The 24,583-nt window shown below is 39.5% G+C and overlaps 3 protein-coding genes across 17 annotated transcripts in view; 1 reads left to right on the forward strand and 2 right to left on the reverse strand.

Annotated features, from left to right (window-relative positions):
- Positions 1-12,721, reverse strand: part of LOC125782698 (deleted in malignant brain tumors 1 protein-like) — a 30,197-nt gene extending 17,476 nt beyond the window's left edge. For 12 of the 15 annotated variants that reach the window (XR_007425440.1, XR_007425437.1, XR_007425438.1 and 9 more), the window contains exons 1-13: positions 12,116-12,721; positions 11,458-11,781; positions 10,955-11,275; positions 9,990-10,295; positions 9,452-9,523; positions 8,911-9,219; positions 8,477-8,530; positions 8,220-8,384; positions 8,001-8,090; positions 7,232-7,294; positions 5,496-5,558; positions 3,327-3,635; positions 2,689-2,873 (exon numbers count right to left, since the gene is read on the reverse strand). Coding sequence is in view for 9 of the 15 variants with exons in the window: in XM_049467470.1 (XP_049323427.1) it covers positions 2,689-2,873; positions 3,327-3,635; positions 5,496-5,558; positions 7,232-7,294; positions 8,001-8,090; positions 8,220-8,384; positions 8,477-8,530; positions 8,911-9,219; positions 9,452-9,523; positions 9,990-10,295; positions 10,955-11,275; positions 11,458-11,781; positions 12,116-12,410 (2,556 nt within the window). In the remaining 6 variants the exon portion in view is untranslated. The remainder of the gene's footprint in view (positions 1-2,688; positions 2,874-3,326; positions 3,636-5,495; positions 5,559-7,231; positions 7,295-8,000; positions 8,091-8,219; positions 8,385-8,476; positions 8,531-8,910; positions 9,220-9,451; positions 9,524-9,989; positions 10,296-10,954; positions 11,276-11,457; positions 11,782-12,115) is intronic. The other 3 variants (XM_049467471.1, XM_049467472.1, XM_049467477.1) reach the window with 3 other exon arrangements.
- Positions 12,722-12,731: 10 nt separating this feature from the next.
- Positions 12,732-24,265, reverse strand: LOC125782678 (scavenger receptor cysteine-rich type 1 protein M130-like). Its single transcript, XM_049467436.1, has 4 exons — positions 24,256-24,265; positions 20,902-21,081; positions 19,339-19,641; positions 12,732-14,513 (listed from the first exon to the last, which is right to left on the reverse strand). The coding sequence occupies exons 1-4, from the start codon at positions 24,263-24,265 to the stop codon at positions 14,293-14,295; spliced, it is 714 nt and encodes a 237-aa protein (XP_049323393.1). The 3' UTR covers positions 12,732-14,292.
- Positions 15,412-18,644, forward strand: LOC111193241 (E3 SUMO-protein ligase ZBED1-like). The gene is made up of 2 exons (XM_022673118.2): positions 15,412-17,125; positions 17,846-18,644. The coding sequence occupies exons 1-2, from the start codon at positions 15,644-15,646 to the stop codon at positions 18,011-18,013; spliced, it is 1,650 nt and encodes a 549-aa protein (XP_022528839.2). The 5' UTR covers positions 15,412-15,643; the 3' UTR covers positions 18,014-18,644.
- Positions 24,266-24,583: the final 318 nt, after the last annotated feature.

Consider the following 24,583-nt stretch of genomic DNA (forward strand, 5'->3'; position numbering starts at 1 on the left):
AGTTTATAAGAGAAAGAGAACATGTACATTAACATTAACACACAGCATTAAGTACTTGGAAACCTTAAGAAGTTCCACAGGGTTCTACTGTAGGACCGATGAAACTAATATTAGTGAAGAACTGATGACAGTGAAAAACTGCAGTGTGGGCTTACACATGGAGTCAATTAACAGTTTAAGCACTAAACACAAACAAATGTACTAATTAACTGCTTAAAATATATAAAGATAAAAACTCTGGCCATGTACCACTGAACTAAGGTGTAACTGTAATTAACTAAAAAATATTAACGCCTGTTTCTTTGTGAATGGGACTTCTGCATGGAAATCCATTATTTTCTACCAGAAAGGAAAGATTACAAAAATGTATTTCTCCATCATGTCTACAGAAATAGTCATTCTATAATTAAGTATTGTCTTATAGTGAAAATCACTTTTCATCTCCATATAATAATTTGCTTTTTTAATAATTTGACTTAGTATATCAAGTTATTACCTACATTTAAGTACTAGTAAGACCCGGTAAGTATTTTGTATGTGCTAGTTCATACAGAGAAATCACACTGTAAGTTATGGGAACTTAAGCTCTAAAACACAGGCTGTATTATAAGTGTTAACTAGGTTTATTACAGCTTATAGTTTTCTTCTATACAGTAATTTGCCACATTATTTTTTTAAACGCAAAACCAGGTCTGAGATTGAGCAAACAGTGACTGATCTAGTGGTCTTAACCAAATAAAAGTGGGTTAATATAGGTGAAAGTAGGTCATGATTATGGCAGATTAGGAAGAAATGCTATAATAAATAAATTGTGCACAACTGATATACATTCCAACGACAAGTATTTTAAGATTTAGGAGAGCACACCTGAACAGATGACTCCAGCAAGTCGATTACAAATTTGTTCCACCCATCCAGCTGATATACAGTGCTTCACTGAAGACTCTGATCCACTACAGTTCACATCATCCATCCAGGCTGATCTTGGACCAAACTGAACATTTTTAAATACAGCCTCCCCACAGCCCAGCTCTCTACACACACCACTGCAGCATCTCTTATATCCCAGTTTTTACCACACACTGATCTCCATGTTCTGTTATAAAAAACCTCCACTCTCCCAGCACAGCGATGGCCACCATCCACCAACCTCACACTGTCTGTACAACAGAGAGAGAAAGAGAGAGGAAAAGATGTAGAAATCTGAAAAATCAGACTGAATCTCAAAATTAATACATAAGCCATTTAGCTCTTACCAGCACACACCAGTCTAGTGCTGGACGATATGGCCAAAATTTATATCACGATATATTCCTTAAATTTCGGTCGATACGATATAATTTCGATATCGATATAAATACTTTGAAGGCCTCAGAAAACTGCTAAGAAGCCCTGCAATCCCTGCAGCACTGCGAATTTAAATTATTATATAACTGTGTATTTGCACTTTTTGTATGGTTGGCATCAGATACCCTCATTATATGCACATCTATCTATCTATCTATCTATCTATCTATCTATCTATCTATATATCTAATGGAAATCTGTACCTACTACTGTCTGAAAATTTAATTTAAGCCTTTGAAACCTCCTTTCACAAAAACTTTAATACTTTAGAAATAAAAGTAGTCAAAATATATCAATGCTCAATATTATTTGCATATAGCAAAATAATAACGACATCCCTGTCAAACATAAGCCTATATAACTATTACCAATAAAAATAACTTTAAATTACAACAGAGGCAGAGCTTCTTATTCTTTGTGAACAAATTTAACAGATTAAAACAAGTGTTTCAACTAGGATATAGAATACAATAAGCCTTTATATACGTAAAAGCAACAAGATTTTCCCGTCAAATAAACAAACCTACAGGCTTTATCAACTATGAATAACTTAGTTACAACATAAGCTATAAAAGTGCTTCAGTCAGTATAAGAAAAATATTGTATGTAGTGGAGTTGCTTGAAGTGGTGGAACAGTTTAGATGTATGAACATTACCGCTGCTGGTCGGCTGCACTCTCCGGCACAATTTGCAGCAAAGCGGCAAGGGAGCGGACCCGCGGCCGGCCTCGAGGACCCTCGGCCGAGCGAGCGGACCTGCGGCCGACCTCGAGGACCCGCGGCCGGCCTCGAGGATCCTCGGCCGAGCGAGCGGGCCCACGGCCGGCTTCGAGGACCCTCGGCCGAGCGAGCGGACCAGCGGCCGGCCTCGAGGATCCGGGGCCGACCGAACCGAGTCTACCTTATCCTTGGATCCGCTCGTCCTGGCTCCGTTTGTCTCCAGCGCGAGACATTTTTGCTGCGTAGCGAAGCGGACCCGAGCCTAGCCATTTTAACCTAGCCTTGCCTAGCCTAGCCTATTTGGCTACGTGCCTGTGTGGTTACGTCATCACGCACTGACGTAGCCCAGCTACGGAGGCTGAATGTGTTGAGCTCTGCGGCGAGCTGACGCCAGTAAAAAACGCCTGTCCATGATTCTAATACATATCGATATACCACAAAACTGATATCACCGTTATTGAAACATTTCTTATCGCGATAAATACCGATATCGAATTATTGTCCAGGCCTACACCAGTCCCACATCATTATCATGGGAGCAGTTGTGTTTGAGTGAAGATGATTTTGGACAGAAGTGAATCTGTGATTCGCTGCCTCTACACTGAAGCTCCTCTAAACACACCTGACCCTCCACTCTACCAAAAGCAGCTGCTCCCAGAACCTCCACAGGAGAACCACAGCCCAGCTCTCGACACACAACCTCTGCATCCTGCTGGTCAAAGTCAGCATCACACACTGTGACCCAGCTCTCTCCATGAAAAACCTCCACTCTCCCTGAGCAGTGAGATCTGCCCACCAATCTGACTTCTACAATGTGTTTATAAGAGCAAAGAGAACATGTACGTTAATATTAACACACAGCATTGGGAGGGCTGGGAGGTTAATTTGAATAGAAGGGAATTAAATTATATGGGGCAGTGATTTTTATATTTTGCACTTTTCATTAACTGAAATACAAGGATTTAAAATATATATATATATATATATATATATATATATATATATATATATATATATTATTTCTTAGTTGCTAATTCTAAACCAAAGCATTCAAAACCACCTCTGTAATAATCCATTTATTAAGTGTATGAAAGTGAATTTAGGTTCAGGCTTAAACTTTTCATGTTACAAAGAAGTTTTTTTACAGGGGTGTATATAAAACAACTAACAGTTGTTTAATTAATTCAGTACATTCCAACACAGGCCTCATCACATTTGTTTACATCTCTGTGTAATATGTTTTATTTTTTTGCATCTTACCTGCACAAACAGCACCAGCGTCTTCATCATGATTACATCTCTGTCTACCCCAATCATACGACCTACAGTTCTTCAGTGAAGACTCTGATCCAGCACAGTTAGCATATTCCACCCAGATTGGTCCTGATCCTGATCCAAAGCGAGCTCTCCGTGGTGCATCTATGGCTTCCCCACAGCCCAGCTCTCTACACACCACTGCAGCATCTCTCATATCCCAGTAATCATCACACACTGTTCCCCACTGCCCTCTATGAAGAACTTCCACTGTCTCAGCACAGCGGCTCCCACCATCCACCAACCTCACACTGTCTGTGTGGAGAAAAAAACAAACACACTGATAATCAGAGAATAATTACACTTATACTCAAATAATAATACTCAAACAAGGCTGAAATACATTTAAACCAAATCATGGACATCAAAAGCTCCCATTTAGAGATCATAAGAAATCAGTTCACTAATTTGTACTTCTATAGCAATACTAAAATGGGCTGACTGGATGATAGCAAAGTGTAAATCACATGAATGTAAGATCAAAAAGTAAATATCTACTTTTCAATTAAATGCCACTTTATGCAACATCATTCAGCATGTCTGGTTTGGTGGGGGATCAGTGATGGTCTGGGGAGGCCTGTAGATGCCCAGGCCTCTACAGGTTAGACAACAGTACCCTGCCTGCTCTTAGGTATTGAGATGAAATCCTTGAACCCATTGTAAGACCCTACGCTGGCGCAGTGAGTCCGTGGTTTCTCACGGTGCATGACAATCCCCGGCCCGATGTGGAGAAAGTAGTTAAGTTCTTCGAGGATAAAGGAATTTATACCATTCACTGCCTTTCCAACAACATCCTAACAGAAAAAGAGGCCAGTATACATACAGTCCACAAAGTTAGTTTAAATATGCTGTATATATTATATATATATATATATATTTTTTTTTTTTTTTACCGGTATATTATACTTACCAGATGTGACGAGAGTGACAGTGGTCAATAGAAAAATGAGTAGAACTCGGATGTCCATCTCTTGCACACACACTGCTCAACTCAGCAGCAGAACAAGCTTTACCTCTACTCAGCCAGATAAGACTCAAGAACCTGAGAGACAGAGAGAGAGAGAGAGAGAGAGAGATTCCCCACAGCCGCCAATCACACTCACTATGACCTTATTAGAAAGAGGAGAGGAAATTATCAAACATTTTCAGTGACAAATCAGAAGAAGCTTTTTTTTCATTTCGCCATATTTTTAAAAAGCGTCAGCACTAATTAACACAGCTCCACCTCCTTGTGTCTGTGTCTGTGTGTGTGTCTATGGGCAAAGGAAGGTACAAAGTCAGCTACCTTCTGGAGACAAACTTCAGAGAGAGTAAACACACAAAATACAGCATTAAAGCTGCACCTGCAGACAGCAGATCCAAACACATAACATCCACCATGAAGATAAGTCACAGTTTCTTTTAACTACACATACAAACAACTTTTTTGTGTTTCTCATGCTTTTACAGAGTATATAAAACTAGTTTTAATCCTGATTACAGAAACTCTGATTAAGTGTGGGAATATTGTGGGTTCCCTGTGAACTACAGCAAGGCTGGTGAGCGATGGACCAAACAAAGACGGTTTGTCTGCCCTGTGAAGCGGGTGTAGGGTATGTTTGTGGAAATGCATCTAAGGATGCACCTACTACTCTACTGATCACAGCAGTTCCAATTACAAAATAAAAGTCCTGTTCTCTGGAGTATGCACTCGTGAGCCAAACTTACCAAGTTCGTTCTGACAAAGTACAAGAGTCCAAACTTGCTTAATCTATAATGAGAAACGGGCCGACTCTGGCGCTGCCAGGAACTTGTGAGCCCATGGGACCACGAGGGTGGTTGAGAAAACCTTTATTCTCTCTGTAATGATTAATTTATTTATCTAAAACAGTATGAAATGCATTAATTAACTGAAACATGTTGCTCAGTGTGCTTTTAAAAATGAAAAAAAAAAAGAAGACACATTCTTTATAGGTGTGAAAAAAAATCACACTTTATTATCATAATATAGAAAACCATAATAATGTATGCTGCACAGACATATATAGATATATTTTTGATTAAGGTGAAAAGCAAATATAATTTGCATGTTTACCATGCGTCCACAATAAATCGTACGTATTAAAATATCCAAACCTGTTGTAATGTGTGGGCTCTCTTCAGCAGGTATGATATCATCATAGACCTCGCCATAGTTTTCTGTAAAAATTAAAAAATGCATTGCAGCACAGCAGCATCAGGATGATGGCAGCAAGACACTGTTACTCAAAGACTCAAACTTTTAAAATACTAAGGGGATTTCAATGTATTGGTACTGTCGCCCTCTGCGATCAGAACTGGTTGACAAATCAAAGTGTGTCCCTTTAAAAAAAAAAAAAAAAACTCCCACACACCAAAGGATATTAACTCACCTCAACATGCCTTTTGCAATCCTGTAGTTACCCCTGGGCAATCCTAAAATCACTATTACAAACTGTACAGTAGGCAAGACATTGTTTTTAACTTGTGCCAGACATGGATATACTGGAGTAGTCAAAGATAAATTGAATTTAGCATTACCCGCTAACCACGCTCACTATTTTCCCGTTCAGGGGTGAGTCTTATCGGCCTGAAGCCTGATGCTAACTGCTAAAACACTTCAGAACCCTACACATATTGCACGGAACTTTTTTCTATAAAACAAAAGTTTTTTTTTTTTCCCCACAAGGATCAGTCCTTGGACCTCTCCTGTTCATCATCTATATCCTTCCTCTTGGGCCTCTGTTGCGTCACTTTAACCTAGACTTCCACTGTTATGCGGACGACACCCAAATTTATCTTAGCACTAGTTCTATCAATAACCCACCCACTACTCACTTAGAAAGCTGTCTCTCTGCGATCCAGAACTGGATGAAGGATAATTTTCTCATGCTAAACAGTAATAAGACCGAGCTCATCCTAATCAGCACTAAAGCAGTCCTCAATCAAACTCCTACTCTCTCTCTCAACTTTGGCGGTACAGTAATCTCTCCCTCTACCCAAGTCCGAAATTTGGGCGTTCTTCTAGATTCCACTCTCTCTTTTACAGCTCACATCAACTCTGTGGTGAAAACTGCATTCTGCGCAGAATAGCTAAAATTCGACGATCCCTTACTCAGTCCACTGCTGAAATACTCCTTCATGCTTTCATTTCCAGCAGACTAGATTACTGTAACTCCTTGCTCGCTGGCATTAGTTCTTCCTCTATCCATAAACTCCAGATGGTACAAAACGCAGCTGCCCGTTTACTCACTCACACTCGCACCCATGAACACATTACACCTGTTCTCCAAAATCTTCACTGGCTCCCTGTTAAATACAGGATTCAATTCAAGATTCTCTTACTTACCTATAAGGCATTAAATAATCTTGCACCTCCTTATCTGTCAAACCTCCTTCTTCCTTACAGACCATCTCGATCCCTTAGGTCTGCTACTGCTGGACTTCTTAAAGTCCCAGCCTCTAAAGTCCGTGGCTTTGGTGATCGGGCTTTTTCCAGACTTGCTCCTCAACTATGGAATTCTCTCCCATCTGCGGTCAAACAATCCTCCTCTCTTTCCTTGTTCAAATCTACACTCAAGACTCACCTCTTTTCTCTTGCCTACGGCCTTCCCTCTGTTTAATGTACTATACCACTTATCCCTGCTGTCTGTTCTCGTACTATGTTGATTGTCTGTCACCACTTGTTGTGTAATGTTTCTATTTGTTTTCACAAATGATGACTGTAAGCGTCTTTGGGTTTTAGAAAAGCGCTATATAAAAATAAAGTATTATTATTATTATTATTATTATATATATATGTTTTTTCTTCTGCATTAAAAATTCTAACACACATTCAGTATATGTCAACTTACCTGAGAGAAGCTCCTCATCTACGTCCTCATATCCTGAATGCTGATCTTCAGAGATAAAACTTCCTGTTAAAGGAGATCAGAACAGTCAGAATGCCAAAGTTAAATTATTTAATCAAAATCTACAGCAAAAAAATGTATTTGTAAGTCTGAAAATGAGATGAGGCTTTAAGCCCAATCCCATTTCACCCCATGGCCCTACCACAAACCCCAACCATTCTTTGAGTGTAAAGGGTGAAATCCTCCCCATAAGAATTGGGACAACACTTCATGCACCAGATACGTCATCAGAAGCACTAAGGTTCAGTAACCTAGCTAATTTTATGGCATTGTATGTCTTCAGAAAGGTTGGTGATTAAGGAACAATTGTCAATTTCTTAATTCCTGTTATGGGGAGCTTGGATTAGCTTTCATTTTATTTAATTGTTCTGTTCCGCCTTAAATGATGCAGCCTCTGCTGTCTCTTGCACCATTTAAGGTGAAATGGGAAAGTTGGCTAACAAACCCCATCCCTTTCCTCTGCTTTTTAACAGCAGTACAGGCCTGAATTGATAGTAACAGATATGTAATTCTTCCTATTATAGTCAGTGGAGTAACACATTATTTTGAACCTGTAAGATAAGGTAACAATGCTACAATTGATTTACTGCACGTATTTTTTTCATTTATAGTCATTTAAACACTTAGAATTGCTATTTGATATCTGACCTTAGATCCACTTTACATACTGTGAGAAGACTGCCTTCAGTGAAACTCTCTACATATAATTTACCTCTTTTAGTATATCTGTTAGTGACACATTTATGGTTAATCTCTTCATAGACTGCCTCAAGCAGAGTCTTCCTCCTCGCCTTAGAAATCACTGTGAGGGAGAAAGAAAGAAACATGGAGTCAGTTCAGTAGAAGAGAAGACTGATGACAGATTGAAGGACTAATGATGATTATAGAAAGTACAGAAAGTGGATTTTAGATGATCTCTAAATCTCCCTACCTCTCCTGAGCACTCTGTTCTGATAAAACAGCACAACCAGAAGCACTAAGGCCAGGAAGAGCACAGATCCCAGAACCAGGAGAGACACTGGATAGATGTATGGAAAATTAGATGATGGATTTTTTGAAGGAGGGACTGTCTTTTTCTCTGTTAGCTGTGCTGGTACTGAAAACACAGAATAAAAACACTGTTGAACACTGCATAGTGTTGTTTAAACTTAAAAAAAAAACACACAAAGAAACTAATTAAAAGAGTACCTGTGGTGTAAGTTGTAGTTGTTTCAGATGAAAAAGGTAATGTGACAAATATGTCTGAAAGAAATATCATAAAAATGGTCAAGAAAAAGAGGTTACAGAAGGAGAATGAGATTAGAGCAGCATTATTTAGATATGGTATTTATTGTTTTTGTGTTTATTGTCTTTGAAACAAAAGAAGTATATGGCTGATATGGTAATATTGTAGGTATTTTCAAAAATATTGTTGCATTATTGTCTGCCAATGTTACTTAGTGTATTTATCAGTGTTGTGAGCCTAAATCAGCCATAATATAAATGCTATTCTCCCTTTTACAGGTCAGAGGAGCACAATAATAATAATATTGAACCTGACTGAAATACAGAGTACCCTGCTTAACATAACCATAGTTATCTTAAGAGAAGTTAATACTAGATTAAAAAACGTTCTCGCACACCTGCACAGGTGACTCCAGCACTGTGGGAGCAGCCAGTGTGGATCTTCAGGGAATGAGGACAGTCCCACAGGTGAATCTCATTCCCTCTACACTTCACTCTGTTCATCCAGATAGTTCCTCCACCAGAACCATCAGCAGCTCTTCTATTAGCACTCAGCGCCGGCCCACAACCCAGCTGCCTGCAGACCACCTGAGCATCCCTGATGTCCCACAGATCAGCACATATAGACCCCCACTCAGCATTATAATACACCTCCAACCTCCCAGAACAGATTTCCTCTCCTCCTCTCAACCTAATAGGCATGTAATCTACATCCCACATGAACAGACACATGAATAATATTAAATTTTTATAACAAAACTACAGCAAACTGCATTAGTGTTTTTATTTAATCAGTTTTCACTCAAATCAAAGATCAACTGATGAAAAGGGAAGTTTAGAATTATTTGACAAAACAAGTTAGAATGTAGGCACGAACAAATCTGATTAATATGTATACTTATTCAAGTAGTGAATGGAGTGGTAGTCAAATATTCGTACTTGAGCACTGACCCTGGTTTGGAAATAAGAAGAATTTTTGAAGGTTTTCAAATGCAAGCTGTTTCTTCTCTCCTAGAAATGGAGACACATGCTATAAATACTACAAAAATCAAATCAATACTACTAAACTCATTACTAAAATAATGATCTCAGCAATAACAATTGAGAGTTTCAATTGAGCGGCAAACCCCCTCATTTCACACCAATGCACAGAATTAAAAGTCAGTCTGGTTGTGCTGATTTTCAAATAACACCAGGCATTCTAACAGGGCGCACAGGAAACTTCAAGCTGCACCAGACTGCTCTTTTTCTCTAACCCCACCGAACTATTCCAGCAATGACAGAAACAATTTTTCAGTGCGATTATCGGACAGAACAGGCTCCTATTAGTAAATGTACAACATTATTGTAAGTCACTTTGGACAAAAGCATCTGCCAAATGTAATGTAATTCAATGTAATATATCTTTCTTTCAACACAACTTTCCATGAAAAACTGTTTTACTCATGCTCATCTACTACAAAGAAAAACAACATACCGGAGCAGGTAATATGAGTCACCTCACTGCTTCTATCACAATTGTTCTGACTCCAGGATGAAGATGGACAGTGAAACAGAGTAGAGTCATGTTTCCTACATTTTACATCATCCAGCCAGTTAGGAGCTGATTCCACTCGTGCTTTGGTAGCTCTCTCAGTCTTAAATCTTCCACAGTTCAGCTCCCGACAGATGAGACCCATTGTTTCTACATCCATCCCATTGTTACACACATTCCCCCAGGTTCCATTATAGAACACCTCCAGATTCCCCTCACAGCCCTCAGTCAGTCTGATCTCTTTATACTCTGATGAGAGAAAATGCTTTATGTTAGACCCTGGAGTTTTCATGTAGTTTAAAACAAACTTAATGAATCTACACTATTAGTTAAAAGTTTTAGAACACCCCCATTTTTTGCCATTTAAGCTCTCCAGCCCAGTTAATAACCTGAAATGGTACAAATTCCAGTGTGCTCAAATGGTACAAAAGTTAGCAGTGCCAGGGCCTTTAAACAGAAAAGGACCCCAAAAAAGTGTATATTGTATAAAAAAATAAAAAAAAAACCTGAATATATTTGTTTTAAAGAAAGCTTTGGAAATTGGCGCAAAAATAAGAATAAATTAAGTCTTAGTCTGTAGTAAAGTTAGAAGAGAATGTGTTACTGCACTCTACTGCTGACTTTGTAGTAAACTGCACTTTTATCATAATACCTAAAAAAGACACCAAAATACAGATCAATTTGAAACAATTTAGTTTGCCCTTTAGATACATTCTGACACATTCAAAAAAACAAGAAAAAAAAGGTACAGGAAGAGGTCTGGCTGACCCACATGGCAACAACTTTAGATTGGTTTAACAAGTCTTATTTTAACAGTTTAACTAAGTCTCACTTTCAGCACTAAAGAGAAAATTTAGAGGTCTGACAGGTGAAGTGTTGTAAGAACACCAGCAATCAGCACACTGTACCTGAGCACACGACTCCTACATCATCCTTGTGTCCACATTCATCCTCTCCACACAGCTGATATCTGCAGTTCCACAGAGACGCCTCGTTCCCCTCACACTCCACCTCATTCAGCCATATGGGTCCAGTTCCAGATCCAAACCGGGCTGGTACCGGTACTGGAGCTCTGAGGGCGACTCCACACTGCAGCTGTCTGCAGACCAACTGCGCATCCTCAATATCCCACAATTCATCACTCACTGTCCCCCATGATCCACTGTGGAAAACCTCCAGCCTTCCAGCACAGTCTCCCCCAGAACCAACCAGCCTGATGAAGCTGTAGCCTAAAATTAAGAGAAACCAGTTCAAAGTATGATTTCTTAGTTCACCCGTAGTCACATGATGATTGGTTCATTTCAGATTCATAATAATTATAATAACCCTTACAATAAAACAAAATAAAACAATTTCCCCCTAACAACAGGCATTATTCACTACAACTCCAAATAATTTGAATTAAATGTACCAGAGCAGGTGATGTAGAGCTGTTCCGTGGAGCTGCAGTTAACTGCTTGTGAGCTGCTGCAGTTCCTCAGATGAGCTTCACTCCCAGAGCAGTTGAAACCCGTCACACACATGTAGCTGTGTTCAGGACTGGATGAAGAGGAGCTGGAGATGTTGAGTACAGAACCACAGCCCAGCTGTCTGCAGACCACAGAGGCCTCAGACTCACTCCAGGAGTCCAGCAGAACTCTCCTCCAGTCCTGCCTGAAGAAAACCTCCACCTCCCCCTCACACTCCATCCCTCCAGACAACCGCACTCCTCCCTCATGAGACGCCAGAGAAGAACCTGAAAGTACCACAAATATATTTTAGATTTTACAGGCTTAATAAGATTGTTTTTACAGCACTTGAAATAAATCAGATTTAGAAATTAAACACATTGTTTTTTTACAGGTACTGCTGCATTAGCTGAGCTATATATGGAGCAAAATTAGAAATTGATTTTCAGAAATCAAAATTGTCTATGGAAATGTATATACATGTTCAAAACTGAGATACATTAGTAAATTAATTGAAGTGAAGTAAAAAAAAAATATATATAAGAACATTATAACGGCACTTCCTCCTAAAATCACTTTACAGCCCATTGATAAGAATGTTTAAGATTCTTAAAAGCTCACCACTGCAGATGAGTCCAACATCCTGTTTATGAGAGCATGCAGTTCGACTCCATGATGAAATGGGACACTTCAACAGGTGTGTTTCGTTCCCCTGACAATCAAACACATCCGCCCAGATCCGGCCACTCCCCTCCCCAAACCAGTCTGACCTCAACACAGCCACAGCACTCCCACACTTCAGCTGAGCACAGAGGACACTGGAAGCTCTCATATCCCAGCTTACATCACACACTGTACCCCACTCACTGAGGTACTGGAGCTCCACTCGACCAGAACAAGAGTCTGAGCCGTTCATCAGCCGAGCCTGAGTATGACCTGAAATTAGAACCAAGAGACTCGTAAAAGAGCAAGTTCTCTCCTATACTGTATATTATATAAAGAAATGTTAGACGATAATATCACATATTATACTGTACCAGAACATACAAGTCCCACATCATTACCATGAGAGCAGTTTTATTTGTGTGAAGAGGTTATTGGACAGAGAGTAATCTCAGATTCATCTCCTCTACACTGAAGCTCCTCTGACCACACCTGACCCTTCCCTTTACCAAAAGCAGCTGCTCCCAGAACCTCCACAGGAGAACCACAGCCCAGCTCTCGAAACACAACCTCTGCATCCTGCTGGTCAAAGTCAGCATCACACACTGTGAACCAAGACGCTCCATGAAAAACCTCCACTCTCCCAGAGCAAACATGAGGACCATCAGCAAGTCTGGATGTCCTGTGATCTGTGTGTAATGCAAAAATGTTAAATCTCTCTCTCTCTCTCACAATCAGATTAAATAAAGACTTGTATAATAGACAAATGCTAAACAAAACAGAAGGCTAGTAATGAGATGAAAAAATACTAGAGTTGTCAAATTAACATGTTCACTTCATTAATGAATAAAAAAATGAACACAAATAACAAAAATACTGCTCATTAATTACCCTACTTTGTGCCCTCTGACCTCCGACGCTAGATCCCAGTTCACAGATCATATCAAACCACATAATCTATCCAATTCATCCATGTTAATAATACAGATTAATTTAGCTAGGAAAACAGTTGGCATCGCCAAATAGCCATAGTGGCTAATCCGCCATTTTGAAAATCATAACAAAAGATTTATAGAAAAACAATAAAAAAAACAAACATTTTTTTTTATTCTGACCTTTTTTGTTGGTCAAAATATAATTAAATATCTAAATTCTGTCCATATTTGATATCTTAATTCTGTCCATATTTGCATATTATTTTTAATCATTTTAAGCAGGGCTGGTATATTTTATTATTACACAGCAAAGCATTTAAGCTGTTATTGTAATAATAAATGTAAAAATGTTAACTATTTTAGAGTAGCCTAGAATATCTGGCATGTGTGACATTTTTTGTAATTTGCATACGAATAAAGGAGCATCAATTTATAACATTTTTTTTAAGATATGTACAGTATTTACAGCATCTTTACTGACTGATTTTTTTAAGCGAAACAGCAGAGTGGTATAGAATACCATAGTCTGGCAATCTCAGTGTGTGATAATGTACACATCAGGAAGTTGTTCAGTTGAGCTGTACACATTTATATCAAAACGATAACACATCGACTAAAATTAATATATTTTGACATAAGTTTTGTCATATCGTCCAGCACTAAATTGTTAAGCTGGAAATGGCACTATGTTTCTAATTACAGTGTGTTGACTGGTTTTGTTTTGGCACATAAAGTGTTTGAGAAGTTGTCTGGAAGTGGAAAGGACTAATGCATTTTGTTTCATTCAGGTTACAATTTCGAAAACAAATGTTGTGCTCTAGCAAATCAGTACTGCAGACCCTTTTTTATTAAATTAAATTTTATCAAACAAAATGAAACTGACTATACAATATCTTGGGTTAATATTTTCAGCAATTAAATAAAAGTCAAAGCAAATGTTAAAAAAAACATCACTGCTTCTCACATTAGCTGTAACTGTCAGAATTTACTATGTAATAGAATATTTAATACGGAATAGGTATACAAAACAGTGACATTCCATCATATGATCTCTGATTTGATTTTGTCTATGATGTGTCGAAACATTCTCAGAAAGTTCACAAATGTAATACATGTAATACGTACGTATTACAGTTTTTGTCTAATTAAAACATACCTGAACAGGTAAGCTCAATATCCATATTATGATTACAGTTGTGTTCACTCTGATCCAGTACACTTCACATGACTCATCCAGATCGGTGCAGATCCTGGAACAGCTGCATCAGTCCTAAACGGCTCTCCACAGCCCAACTCTTTACACATGACAAAACCCGCTATGAAATTTGCACCAGCACCACAAATTGTTCCCCACTGTCCTCTGTGAAAAACCTCTGCTCTTCCAGCACAGCGACTGCCACCATCCGCCAACCTCACACTGTCTGTGTATGAGAAAATAAAAACAAGAAAAAATTACCGAATTATGAACTAGTAAGAGTAAAAATGGGAAACATTTTTTTGAAAAACACTTACCTGCACACACCAGTCCCACATCATTATCATGGGAGCAGTTGTGTTTGAGTGAAGATGATTTTGGACAGAAGTGAATCTGAGATTCAGTTCTTCTACACTGAAGCTTCTCTGACCACACCGGACCCTCCCCTCTACCAAAAGCAGCTGCTCCCAGAACCTCCACAAGAGAACCACAGCCCAGCTCTCGACACACAACCTCTGCACCCTGCTGGTTAAAGTCAGCATCACACACTGTGACCCAGCTCTCTCCATGAAGAACCTCCACTCTCCCAGAACAGTGAGAACCACCAACCACCCGGACTCCTAAAAATTGTGAACATAAAGCTGAATTTAAACATATGTGAGTCACTGCTTCAACATGAAAATGTCTTTCCATGTCATTGAATCTCTGACATTAACACAGCAAGAATGGTCAAAAGAGATATGGCATTTAACCTTCAGTGGAAAAGTTGACTAAATGAACGCTATCGGTTTCCTTACAAACAGTACTACTACGCTTAAATGGACCCTAAGCCTCTAAAATGGGTCCTTTCCCACCACTTACAAGACTTTGTTTTACATGTATGATATATTATGAACAGTTTCCTGTTCCTAGTTAACAGAAGGGAACATAAAATAATTTACTGATACAATTTACCTGAACAGATGACTCCAGCATCTTTAGAATGATCACAGTTATGTTTACCCCATCCTGCTGATTCACAGTTCCTCAGTGTAGACTCAGAGCCACTGCAGTGCACATTATCCATCCAGATTGGTCCTGATGCTGATCCAAAGTAAGACTCATGATATGTATCTACAGCTTCTCCACAGCCCAGCTCTCTACACACTAGGCATGGAACGGTTTTTGTGAAGGAACCGAACCGTACGGTTTGCTTGTCACGGCGCGGGGCGTGTGTAAACCGTACAGGGTCCACGGGTTTTTTTTTTTCTCCAGACGTTCGAAATTCGCATTATAGCCAAATGCCCGTATGTCACCACGTGGTTCTCATTCGTGCCAAAGAAGCGAAAGCGAAGGTTTGTGGTGGCGTGGACAAACATGGCAAGTGGGAGTGGAGTAGGCAGGCTGCCTAGGCCAGAGATGAAGGATGCCCCAGCATTGTTTAAATCAGGTGTGTGGGATCATTTCGGATTCCCCGTCACATACGATGATACTGGCAATAAAAACGTGGATCGAACTGTTACAATATGCAAGCATTGCAAAACCCGCATTGCATACGCTAGTGGAAACACTTCCAATATGACCGGCCATTTACGAAGACATCACCCAAGTGTGTCAGTAGAGGGGAGGAGAGGAGAGCCTGCCAAAAAGCCATTCACAATCAGCGCGGCATTTAAACAGCCCCTGGCTGAGGACACCGCCAAGGCGAAATCAATTTCCAAAGCCATAGGTATATTCATTGCAAAGGACATGCAGCCCTACAGCGTGGTGGAGGGTCAAGGCTTTAGGAATATGATAAAGGTGCTGGAGCCGCGGTACGTCATGCCCTCTCGTAGATACTTTGGCACCAATGTGATACCGAACTTATATGAAGAGACAAGGGTGGACATAGTTAAGGAGTTATCTGAGGCATGCCAAATAGCTCTGACGACGGATGGATGGACTTCCAAGTCCACCGAAAGTTACCTTACAGTGACTGCCCACTACATTACGCCCCAATGGGAGTTACGAAGCTGCGTATTGCAAACGCGCCCAATATATGAGAGTCACACAAGCGAATTTCTCTCCGAAAAGCTAAGAGAGGTGGTGGAGGAATGGAAATTGGAGAGGGACAACGGCACCATCCCTGTCACGACTGACAATGCCAAGAACATAGTGAATGCAGTAGGTTTGACGGAGGGACTTGGGCCACAGATATCCTGCTTTGCTCACACAGTCAACCTGGCAGCCAAAAGCGCCATCTCTACAGCCCAAATCTCACGACTGCTGGCGAAGGTCAGAAAGGTGGTCACCTTTTTCCATCGAAGCACAACAGCCGCCTTCATCTTGAAAACAAAGCAGGACATGCTGACACTGCCAGACCACAAGTTAATTCACGACGTGCCAACGCGCTGGAACTCCACATACGATATGTTAGAGCGCTATGTGGAGCAACAGGCGGCCCTCTATTCCGCGGTGACGGACAAAAATATGAAAAAAAAAGCCAAGGACATTTCCCTGTTAACCGACAGTGAAACAAAGCTGACAGAGGGCCTCATTGATGTTCTTAAACCTTTGAAGAATGTGACTACCCTGATGAGCACAGAAACATCTCCCTCTGTCTCAATGATTATGCCACTGCAGAGGATGGTACTGAAAGCAATGGCACCAAGTGCAGACGACAGTTCCACCATCAAAGATGCCAAGGCAGCCATCACCAAGGATCTTCAAAGCAGATACAGTGACCATAGTATTCAGGATTATCTGCACAGAGCCACAGCACTGGATCCCAGGTTCAAGTCCTTGCCTTATCTGGATGAAGCCTGCGTTCAGAAAATCTGGGATGATCTCACATTGGAAATTGTAAACCTCGAAGAGCAGGTAAGCTATTTTGATTTTATGATGTATATTATCTAAAATAGGCCTAAATGTTATTTATCAATTCTAAACTGCATTTAAAGTTTTTTTTTTGCATTTGTAATATTTATATTCCCCACTGCCCTGTGGAACATACTGTAACTGTGTTAGAGTTTAGATTCTCAGCCCGGGTCGGGCCGAGATTTCCCAACACTCTCGCCGGCGGGCTCGGCCTTAAAAAAAATATCCATGATGTAGGCGTCTGTTTTTAATGCTATTTTTATTTTATATAAAGCTATGGCGTGATCATCAAAATATAGAAAAGTAACACATCAAACTGTGATGTAAAAAAGTTGCACAACTTAGAATGTTATAATCAGGCAGCAGTTTAGCATTAGCGTTTTTTTATATTAGTTTATTGATTTTCTACTGTTGTGTTGACTATTTCGTTTTTATCTTTTGAAATTCGTTAGATTATATTTTTGTTATTATTTTGGGGTTAGTTTAGTTGGTGATTTTGCCAATTTCATATTTTTTTTCTGTTATAATTAAATTCGCATTAGCAGTTCCTCTGGGCTCTGCTCTGTATTTTAGCTCCCTCTTCTATCGGTGGATCGCTCATAGCGTTGGTATGCCTGAACGGCTCGGGCCTGGTCGGGCTGGCATTTTTGGGCCTGATCAAAGCTCTAAACTGTGTCACTTTCATTAACATTTCCTAAATGTCTATTTTCTGATTCTTGTCAGGCTCAACAACACTGTGAAGCTCAGGCAGCCAGTTCATATTCAGCAGCGGAATCTGAGCCGTCAGAGACCTCTCCTCCCCCCAAGAAATCTGCCATGGCAACAGTTTTTGCTGATTTTTTTTACAACAGAGGCAAGAAGTACAAAGCCTTTGCCAGAAACCATTCGTGAAGAGGTCACCTCATACAAGGAAACAAGCTGCATTTCTGTGGATGAAGATCCCCTCGCATGGTGGAAAACCAACGCACATAAGTATCCCCATGTAGCAAAGTTGGCACAACGTGACCTGGCTGTCCCAGGTACATCTGTGCCAAGTGAGCGTGTTTTTTCCACAGCAGGGGACATTGTCACTGCAAGTAGGTCTCGCCTCTTGCCAGAAAATGTTGACAAACTGATTTTCATGCAGAAGAATATGAGAATTAAGTGAAAGGGGGAGGGCTGTTTTAAACAGTGCAGTGCAGTGTTTTATTGCAATATTTACACTGATGGTGTCTGTGTGTTTTTGTTCTAAGTTGTTTTAATATAACAATGGCACTTTAAGTTTAGGTTTAAAAAAATCCAGCCATATGTTTCAAAGCACTGCACTTTAATTTCAAGTGGAAAAAAATACATCCTTACTCTCAGGGATTAGAAGAGTTGTTGATTTTGTTTTCTGTTGAGCTGGTTGGATGGTGGGCTCATATTATGTTTCAATTTCTATTCTGTGATATTGAAAAAGGTTCCTGTAGATGGATGTCACCAGATGGCAGCACACATTCCTGACACTTTTTTTGAGTAATAAATGTAAAACATGTTGAAATCATCCATGTCTTCCCTCTTGTTCTATCAAAATACTATCTTTCTGAGATTGTTAAAACAGCGTGCTTTGAGTAAATTGAAACTCAAGTTTGTGCATTATTATTATTATTATTATTATTATTATTATGTATGATTATGTAATGCTTTGCTAAAGGCAGCACTGTGTAATGTCATAGAAGTGTAGTGCTATGGTAGTAAAATCTTTTCAGCGACTATTACAGTGTTCCACTGGTGTAACGGCGTGTATTATGGGGCTAAGATAAAAAAAAAGGAAAAAAAAAAACAAGAACCGTACAAAACCGTAAACCGTAGACCTCAAACCGTGATACACACCGAACCGTGAATTTTGTGATCCGTGCCACCCCTACTACACACCACTGCAGCATCTCTCATATCCCAGTTATTACCACACACTGATCCCCACTGTCCTCTATAAAGAACCTCCACTCTCCCAGCACAGCGACTGTCACCATCTAGCAACCTCACACTGCCTGTACAACAGTGAGTAAGACAGACCAAGACATTGAGAAAGAATGGAAAAAAACATGTATTTTCACCACTATAAATGATGTAAAGTAGAATTGTGGCTGAAAACTGAAATAATAGCAAGACATTTGCATTTTTGACAGAATTACAAAAAGTTTACATAAACATTGAGCTAATCTTAATGACATTAATCACAAACATGCAGCTCTTACCAGAACACACCAGTCCCACATCATTATCATGGGAGCAGTTGTGTTTGAGTGAAGATGATTTTGGACAGAAGTGAATCTGTGATTCGTTTCCTCTACACTGAAGCTCCTCTGACCACACCGGACCCTCCCCTCTACCAAAAGCAGCTGCTCCCAGAACCTCCACAGGAGAACCACAGCCCAGCTCCCGACACACAACCTCTGCACCCTGCTGGTTAAAGTCAGCATCACACACTGTGAACCAGCTCTCACCATGAAGAACCTCCACTCTTCCAGAGCAGCGAGAGCCATTAACCAGCAGGACTCCTAAAAATCACCATGAAAAAAAGAAAGCTTATTTATCAGTAATGATAAATGATTAAGCATGATGATGCTAAATATTGCACAATGAATGATTCATAAATGCATTGGAAAAAACTAAAGAGAGTATAAGGATTCAAAATAAGTTCAGTAAAGCTATGAATTACATTAAACAAATTAATATGGATCAGCAAAATTATGAAATCAGTAAAAAAAAATAATCAGTAAATTAATTGTTGGTTGAGAATTCCAGTGTACAGCACAGTTTGGTGATTGCTCAGTTTAAACATACTAATTTACCTTGGCAATCAACAAGGATTTATGGTGGGTTAAAAAGAAAAATCATATGTGCTGTACACTTTGCCTACATGGCAGATAATGTACAGTCCCTGTTTACAGTGTTTTACCTGAACAGATAACTCCAGCATAGGACACCCCTAATCAAAATGTATATTATTGTGACTACAGAAGGAAATAAAAATGACCTAATGTTTAGAACACATAACATTGAAGTGGACACGTCTATTTAGCATTTTTAATATTTTTTCCCTTTACAGTTTCAAAATAACAAAAATAAAAAAGAAAGATACATATAGACTTTTAATTTGTTGGCAATCCTGTGAGCAGTTATTTTCCAGACACTATATGACCTCCACCAGTCTTGTTACCTGCTTAATGGACTGGAGGAACAGAACAGTAGACACATACTTAATTCACCATTCTTGCTTTTAAACTATGTGCTGCCAGTACAAGTATTCTAAGTCTGTTCCACTCCAACCCAGAATATTACATGTGATTCACATGGATACATGTTGCTGTAGCCATTTTGTATAATGTGTTACTGCAGCTCCAAAAATCCACAAATTATCTCCAAAACAACAGTCTCTTGTGTCTGTTAGACTAGAGAAACTCATTACGTTTGTCCAAAGTCTATTTTGTTTATAATTAGTGCTATCCACCAGGAAGTTTCTGCTAGCTGTGTTTTTAATGTTTTTAAATTCACACTGCAAGGTATTCTAGACAAACACAGATCCCCTACACTTTATTACACTATTATCCACTAAAAACAAATGCCAGAACAGTAATGCTGCACAAACATAACACCCTCACCCCAAACAAACAATATAATAAGTCACAAATATTTAATTTCACCAGGTCTTAATGGCAAACAGGTAATGGAGCACAGGGCTGAGCTACTGAGACAGAGGGCTGTCTAAGTAGGAATAGATGAAGTCACAGGCTCATTGTGCTGAATGCAGTTCTTACCTGCACACACCAGTCCCACATCATTATCATGGGAGCAGTTGTGTTTGAGTGAAGATGATTTTGGACAGAAGTGAGTCTGAGATTTGTTTCCTCTACACTGAAGCACCTCTGACCACACCTGACCCTCCCCTCTACCAAACTCAGCTGCTCCCAGAACCTCCACAGGAGAACCACAGCCGAGCTCTCGACACACAACCTCTGCACCCTGCTGGTCAAAGTCAGCATCACACACTGTGACCCAGCTCTCTCCATGAAGAACCTCCACTCTCCCAGAGCAGCGAGAACCTAAAACCAGCCTGGCTCCTAAAATATCACAAGAGCATAAACAATGAGATAACAACAGGATTTAATAAATGAAAGTCAGACAGCACAGACACACAATGTAACTATTCAATACAGTGCACATATTATATGAACATAGTGTAGCTTGCCTGAACAGATGACTCCAGAATTGTGGGTTTCATTGCAGTCATGTTTACCCCATACTGGTGATCTACAGTTCTTCAGTCTAGACTCTGATCCACTACAGTCCACATCATCCATCCAGATTGGTCCTGATCCTGATCCAAAATGAGATTTGCCCAGTGCATCTACAGCTTCTCCACAGCCCAGCTCTCTACACACCACTGCAGCATCACTCATATCCCAGTCATCACCACACACTGTTCCCCACTGCCCTCTATGAAGAACCTCCACTCTCCCAGCACAGTGACTGCCACCATCCACCAACCTCACACTGCCTGTACAACAGACAAGGAATAAAGAAAGAAAGAAGCTAATAATAAAAAAGAAATAATAATAGGTCTATGCTTCTTCAGCGTCGCAAGGTTATTTAACATAATTCTTAACAGATTTCGCTAATTCAAACAGCCCGAAAATGTTTTAAATAGCTCAATTTTAACGCTCTAATTACTAAAAAATGGCTCGGGTTCAGAAGGACAGTTTATGGCTTAGGTCGGGTCTGGCTCGGGCAGAAAGTGCATGGATTTGGGCCGGGTCGGGCTGGATTTTTGGGCCCGATCTAAGCTCTACCGCTCCACACACTGCAGGCTTTTTGCAGCGGGGGAGCCATACACTTTTACAAAAACACAGTTACCTCTGGACTGGAAATATTCCGCTGTTTTAATCTTTCCAGACCTTGTCTCACCCCTAGGCTATTTTAATTAAGTTTTTCCAATAGCAAACTATATAAAGTTGGCTTATTTAACGTTATATAATATTTACATTCTTCATGCTGATGCTAAGCTAATGGTGGGAATACACATTCATTGAACTCTAGACGAGAAATATGTGCAGTTTTAATCTTGCAAGTTTTTTTTTTAATCGCTAGGCTTTTTTATTGAATTTTTCCAACAACAAACTATTTAAAATTGGCTTATTTACATAATATTTACATGTAAGTTACTTAACGTTACTTCTAATGCTAATATAATGCGGGGATACACTTTTAACACCTGACCAGAAATATGTGCAGTATTTTAACAAAACAATTTCAACAACAAGTTGGCTTATTTATATGAAATTTACATATAACGTTAACTTTATTCTTCACACGAACACTGAGCTAATGCTAAGCTAACAGCGCTAAGCTTACACCTGAGGAAAAATATTGTGCTGTTTTAATTTTCTCACACTTCGTCATTAAGCTATTTTATCTAGGTTTTTCCCACAAAAAAACTATTTCAAATTAGCTTATTCATAAGACAAGTTTTAAAAATCTGCTCATTTTCAAATGCAATTCATATTACATTTAAACTATGGCAATGTTTAGCTATCCTTAGACAACTAACGTTAGCTAACTAAGGTTACCTAGAAAGAGAGGCAAGGCCAGCACGTGCAGGTGGTGTAAGACACTACAAACACATACATGATCATAAAATAAAGGACCTGGTCGAACTTACCTTATATCTTAGTAGCACAACAAGTCCTGAGGTGAGCTGAGCTGAGCCTAAATGAGCTGTGCTTCCGCAGCAACTAAAAATGTGCTGCTTGGCGCGTTGTGGAGTTTGGGTTGTGATTATAGACTGTATAAAAGTATGGACTGGACGGTCCCCATTTACTCTCATTAAGGCGTTTTAAAGCCAAAATATGGCCGAAATGGAAGCTGCCATCTTGCCTGCGCTTGCAGAGGCAGTGTAGAGGCAAATTGGAGCCAGAACTGGCGTGACAGAGGTGGGAGGCGGGGGGCGGGGCCGTGTGACTGCTCAAACCCCGCCCACTCCACGTAATTTTCACCAAACAAGTTTAGTTACTTTACTTAGCTAACCTGAGTTGGCTAACCTAGTTAACTATCGTTAATTACCTAAGGCTAGGTTAAACACTTAACGTAAATACTAAAATTAGGGAGAAGAACGAAGTATGTGTAAGGGACAGTATTAGTATAACAGTAACGCCATTAGAAATGTGTGTTACCATTAGGCACCTGTAGGTGGTTAGATTCGGATAATTACAGTGTTTTTTGGGCAGGAGAAAAAACAAGACAAGCAGTAAAAAGCCAAAGGAGCCTCACCTTTTCTGACCGCAGTTTTAGGATTTAGGAATTAGGAACATGAATATAAGTACCTAGTTTTCTGTTTATAAGCATTTTAATCGTTTTTTGTTCAGTTTTCTTGTGTATTATTTTGTAAAGAAATAAATCTTTGGTTTGGAAACCTAAAACGCGAGTTGGAAAGTGAGTCAAGAACCGCATGGATCCACAGTATGAATACTAATGAACTGATGGAGAGAAATGATCCACTTACCAAAAAAAAAACTGGAGAGAAAGTTTTCCTGGGGGTACTGTAAAAAAAAAAAAAAAAAAAAAAAAAAAAAAAAAACACTGGGGTTATTAACAAAGGAGTGGGGCTTGCAGAATGTACAGAAATCAACTTTCCAAAAAAGTCCTGGATGTGTAATTTTAGATTAAAATTCCGTCATCTTTCATTCAGTTGAATGGAAATAGGCTTTAGGGTTAAAAGCTGTACTGAAACCAGCCACCAGAGGGCGTAAGAGACGTTGTGGCTTCACTTTTCAACCCCTGTCGTGCTGTCTATACTTATATACAGTCTATGGTTGTGATCAGTGCGGTCTCAGCAAATCAGAGTGGTGTTGACTGGTTAAAATCAACCTAACAATTTTCCGCACAGATTGCATTTTCAAATAGAAAAATACATACATAATTACCTAAATTCGTTAATTAATTAAATAGATACAAAAATATAATCTACTAAATAATTAATAATAAATAATTATTAATAAATGACACTTAATCAAATAGTCTATATTCATACTGATTAACAATATTTATAACAATGATGTTGATATATTATAAATAAAAAATGATATGTATTCTTTAATAATGTCAATTTCCTGCACCTGTCACCATAACGTCCAAAAAAAGTTACCTAGTCCGAAGATCAAATGTTTAACTGCATATTGTCCTCCAAGTTGTGGTCATAGTTAAACATCCAAACAGTTGGGGTTGGATCTTTGCCTGCCGGGAGACGGGCGGCAGTGGTGGGTCTGCGTGATGTCACCCGCCAGCCACTTTTTCATCGACCCGGCAGTGCCAGGCACGTACCCGGCAGTACTAAAAACTGTCAGGTAGCTTCCTGACAGTACGCCAGCACTACTAAAAACTGTCAGGGGGCTTGCTGACAGTATGCCGGCAGTTTTAAAAACTGTCAGGTAGCTTCCTGACAGT

The sequence above is a fragment of the Astyanax mexicanus genome, chromosome 18, assembly GCF_023375975.1.
Source record: "Astyanax mexicanus isolate ESR-SI-001 chromosome 18, AstMex3_surface, whole genome shotgun sequence".
In the NCBI taxonomy this organism is placed as follows: domain Eukaryota; kingdom Metazoa; phylum Chordata; class Actinopteri; order Characiformes; family Acestrorhamphidae; genus Astyanax; species Astyanax mexicanus.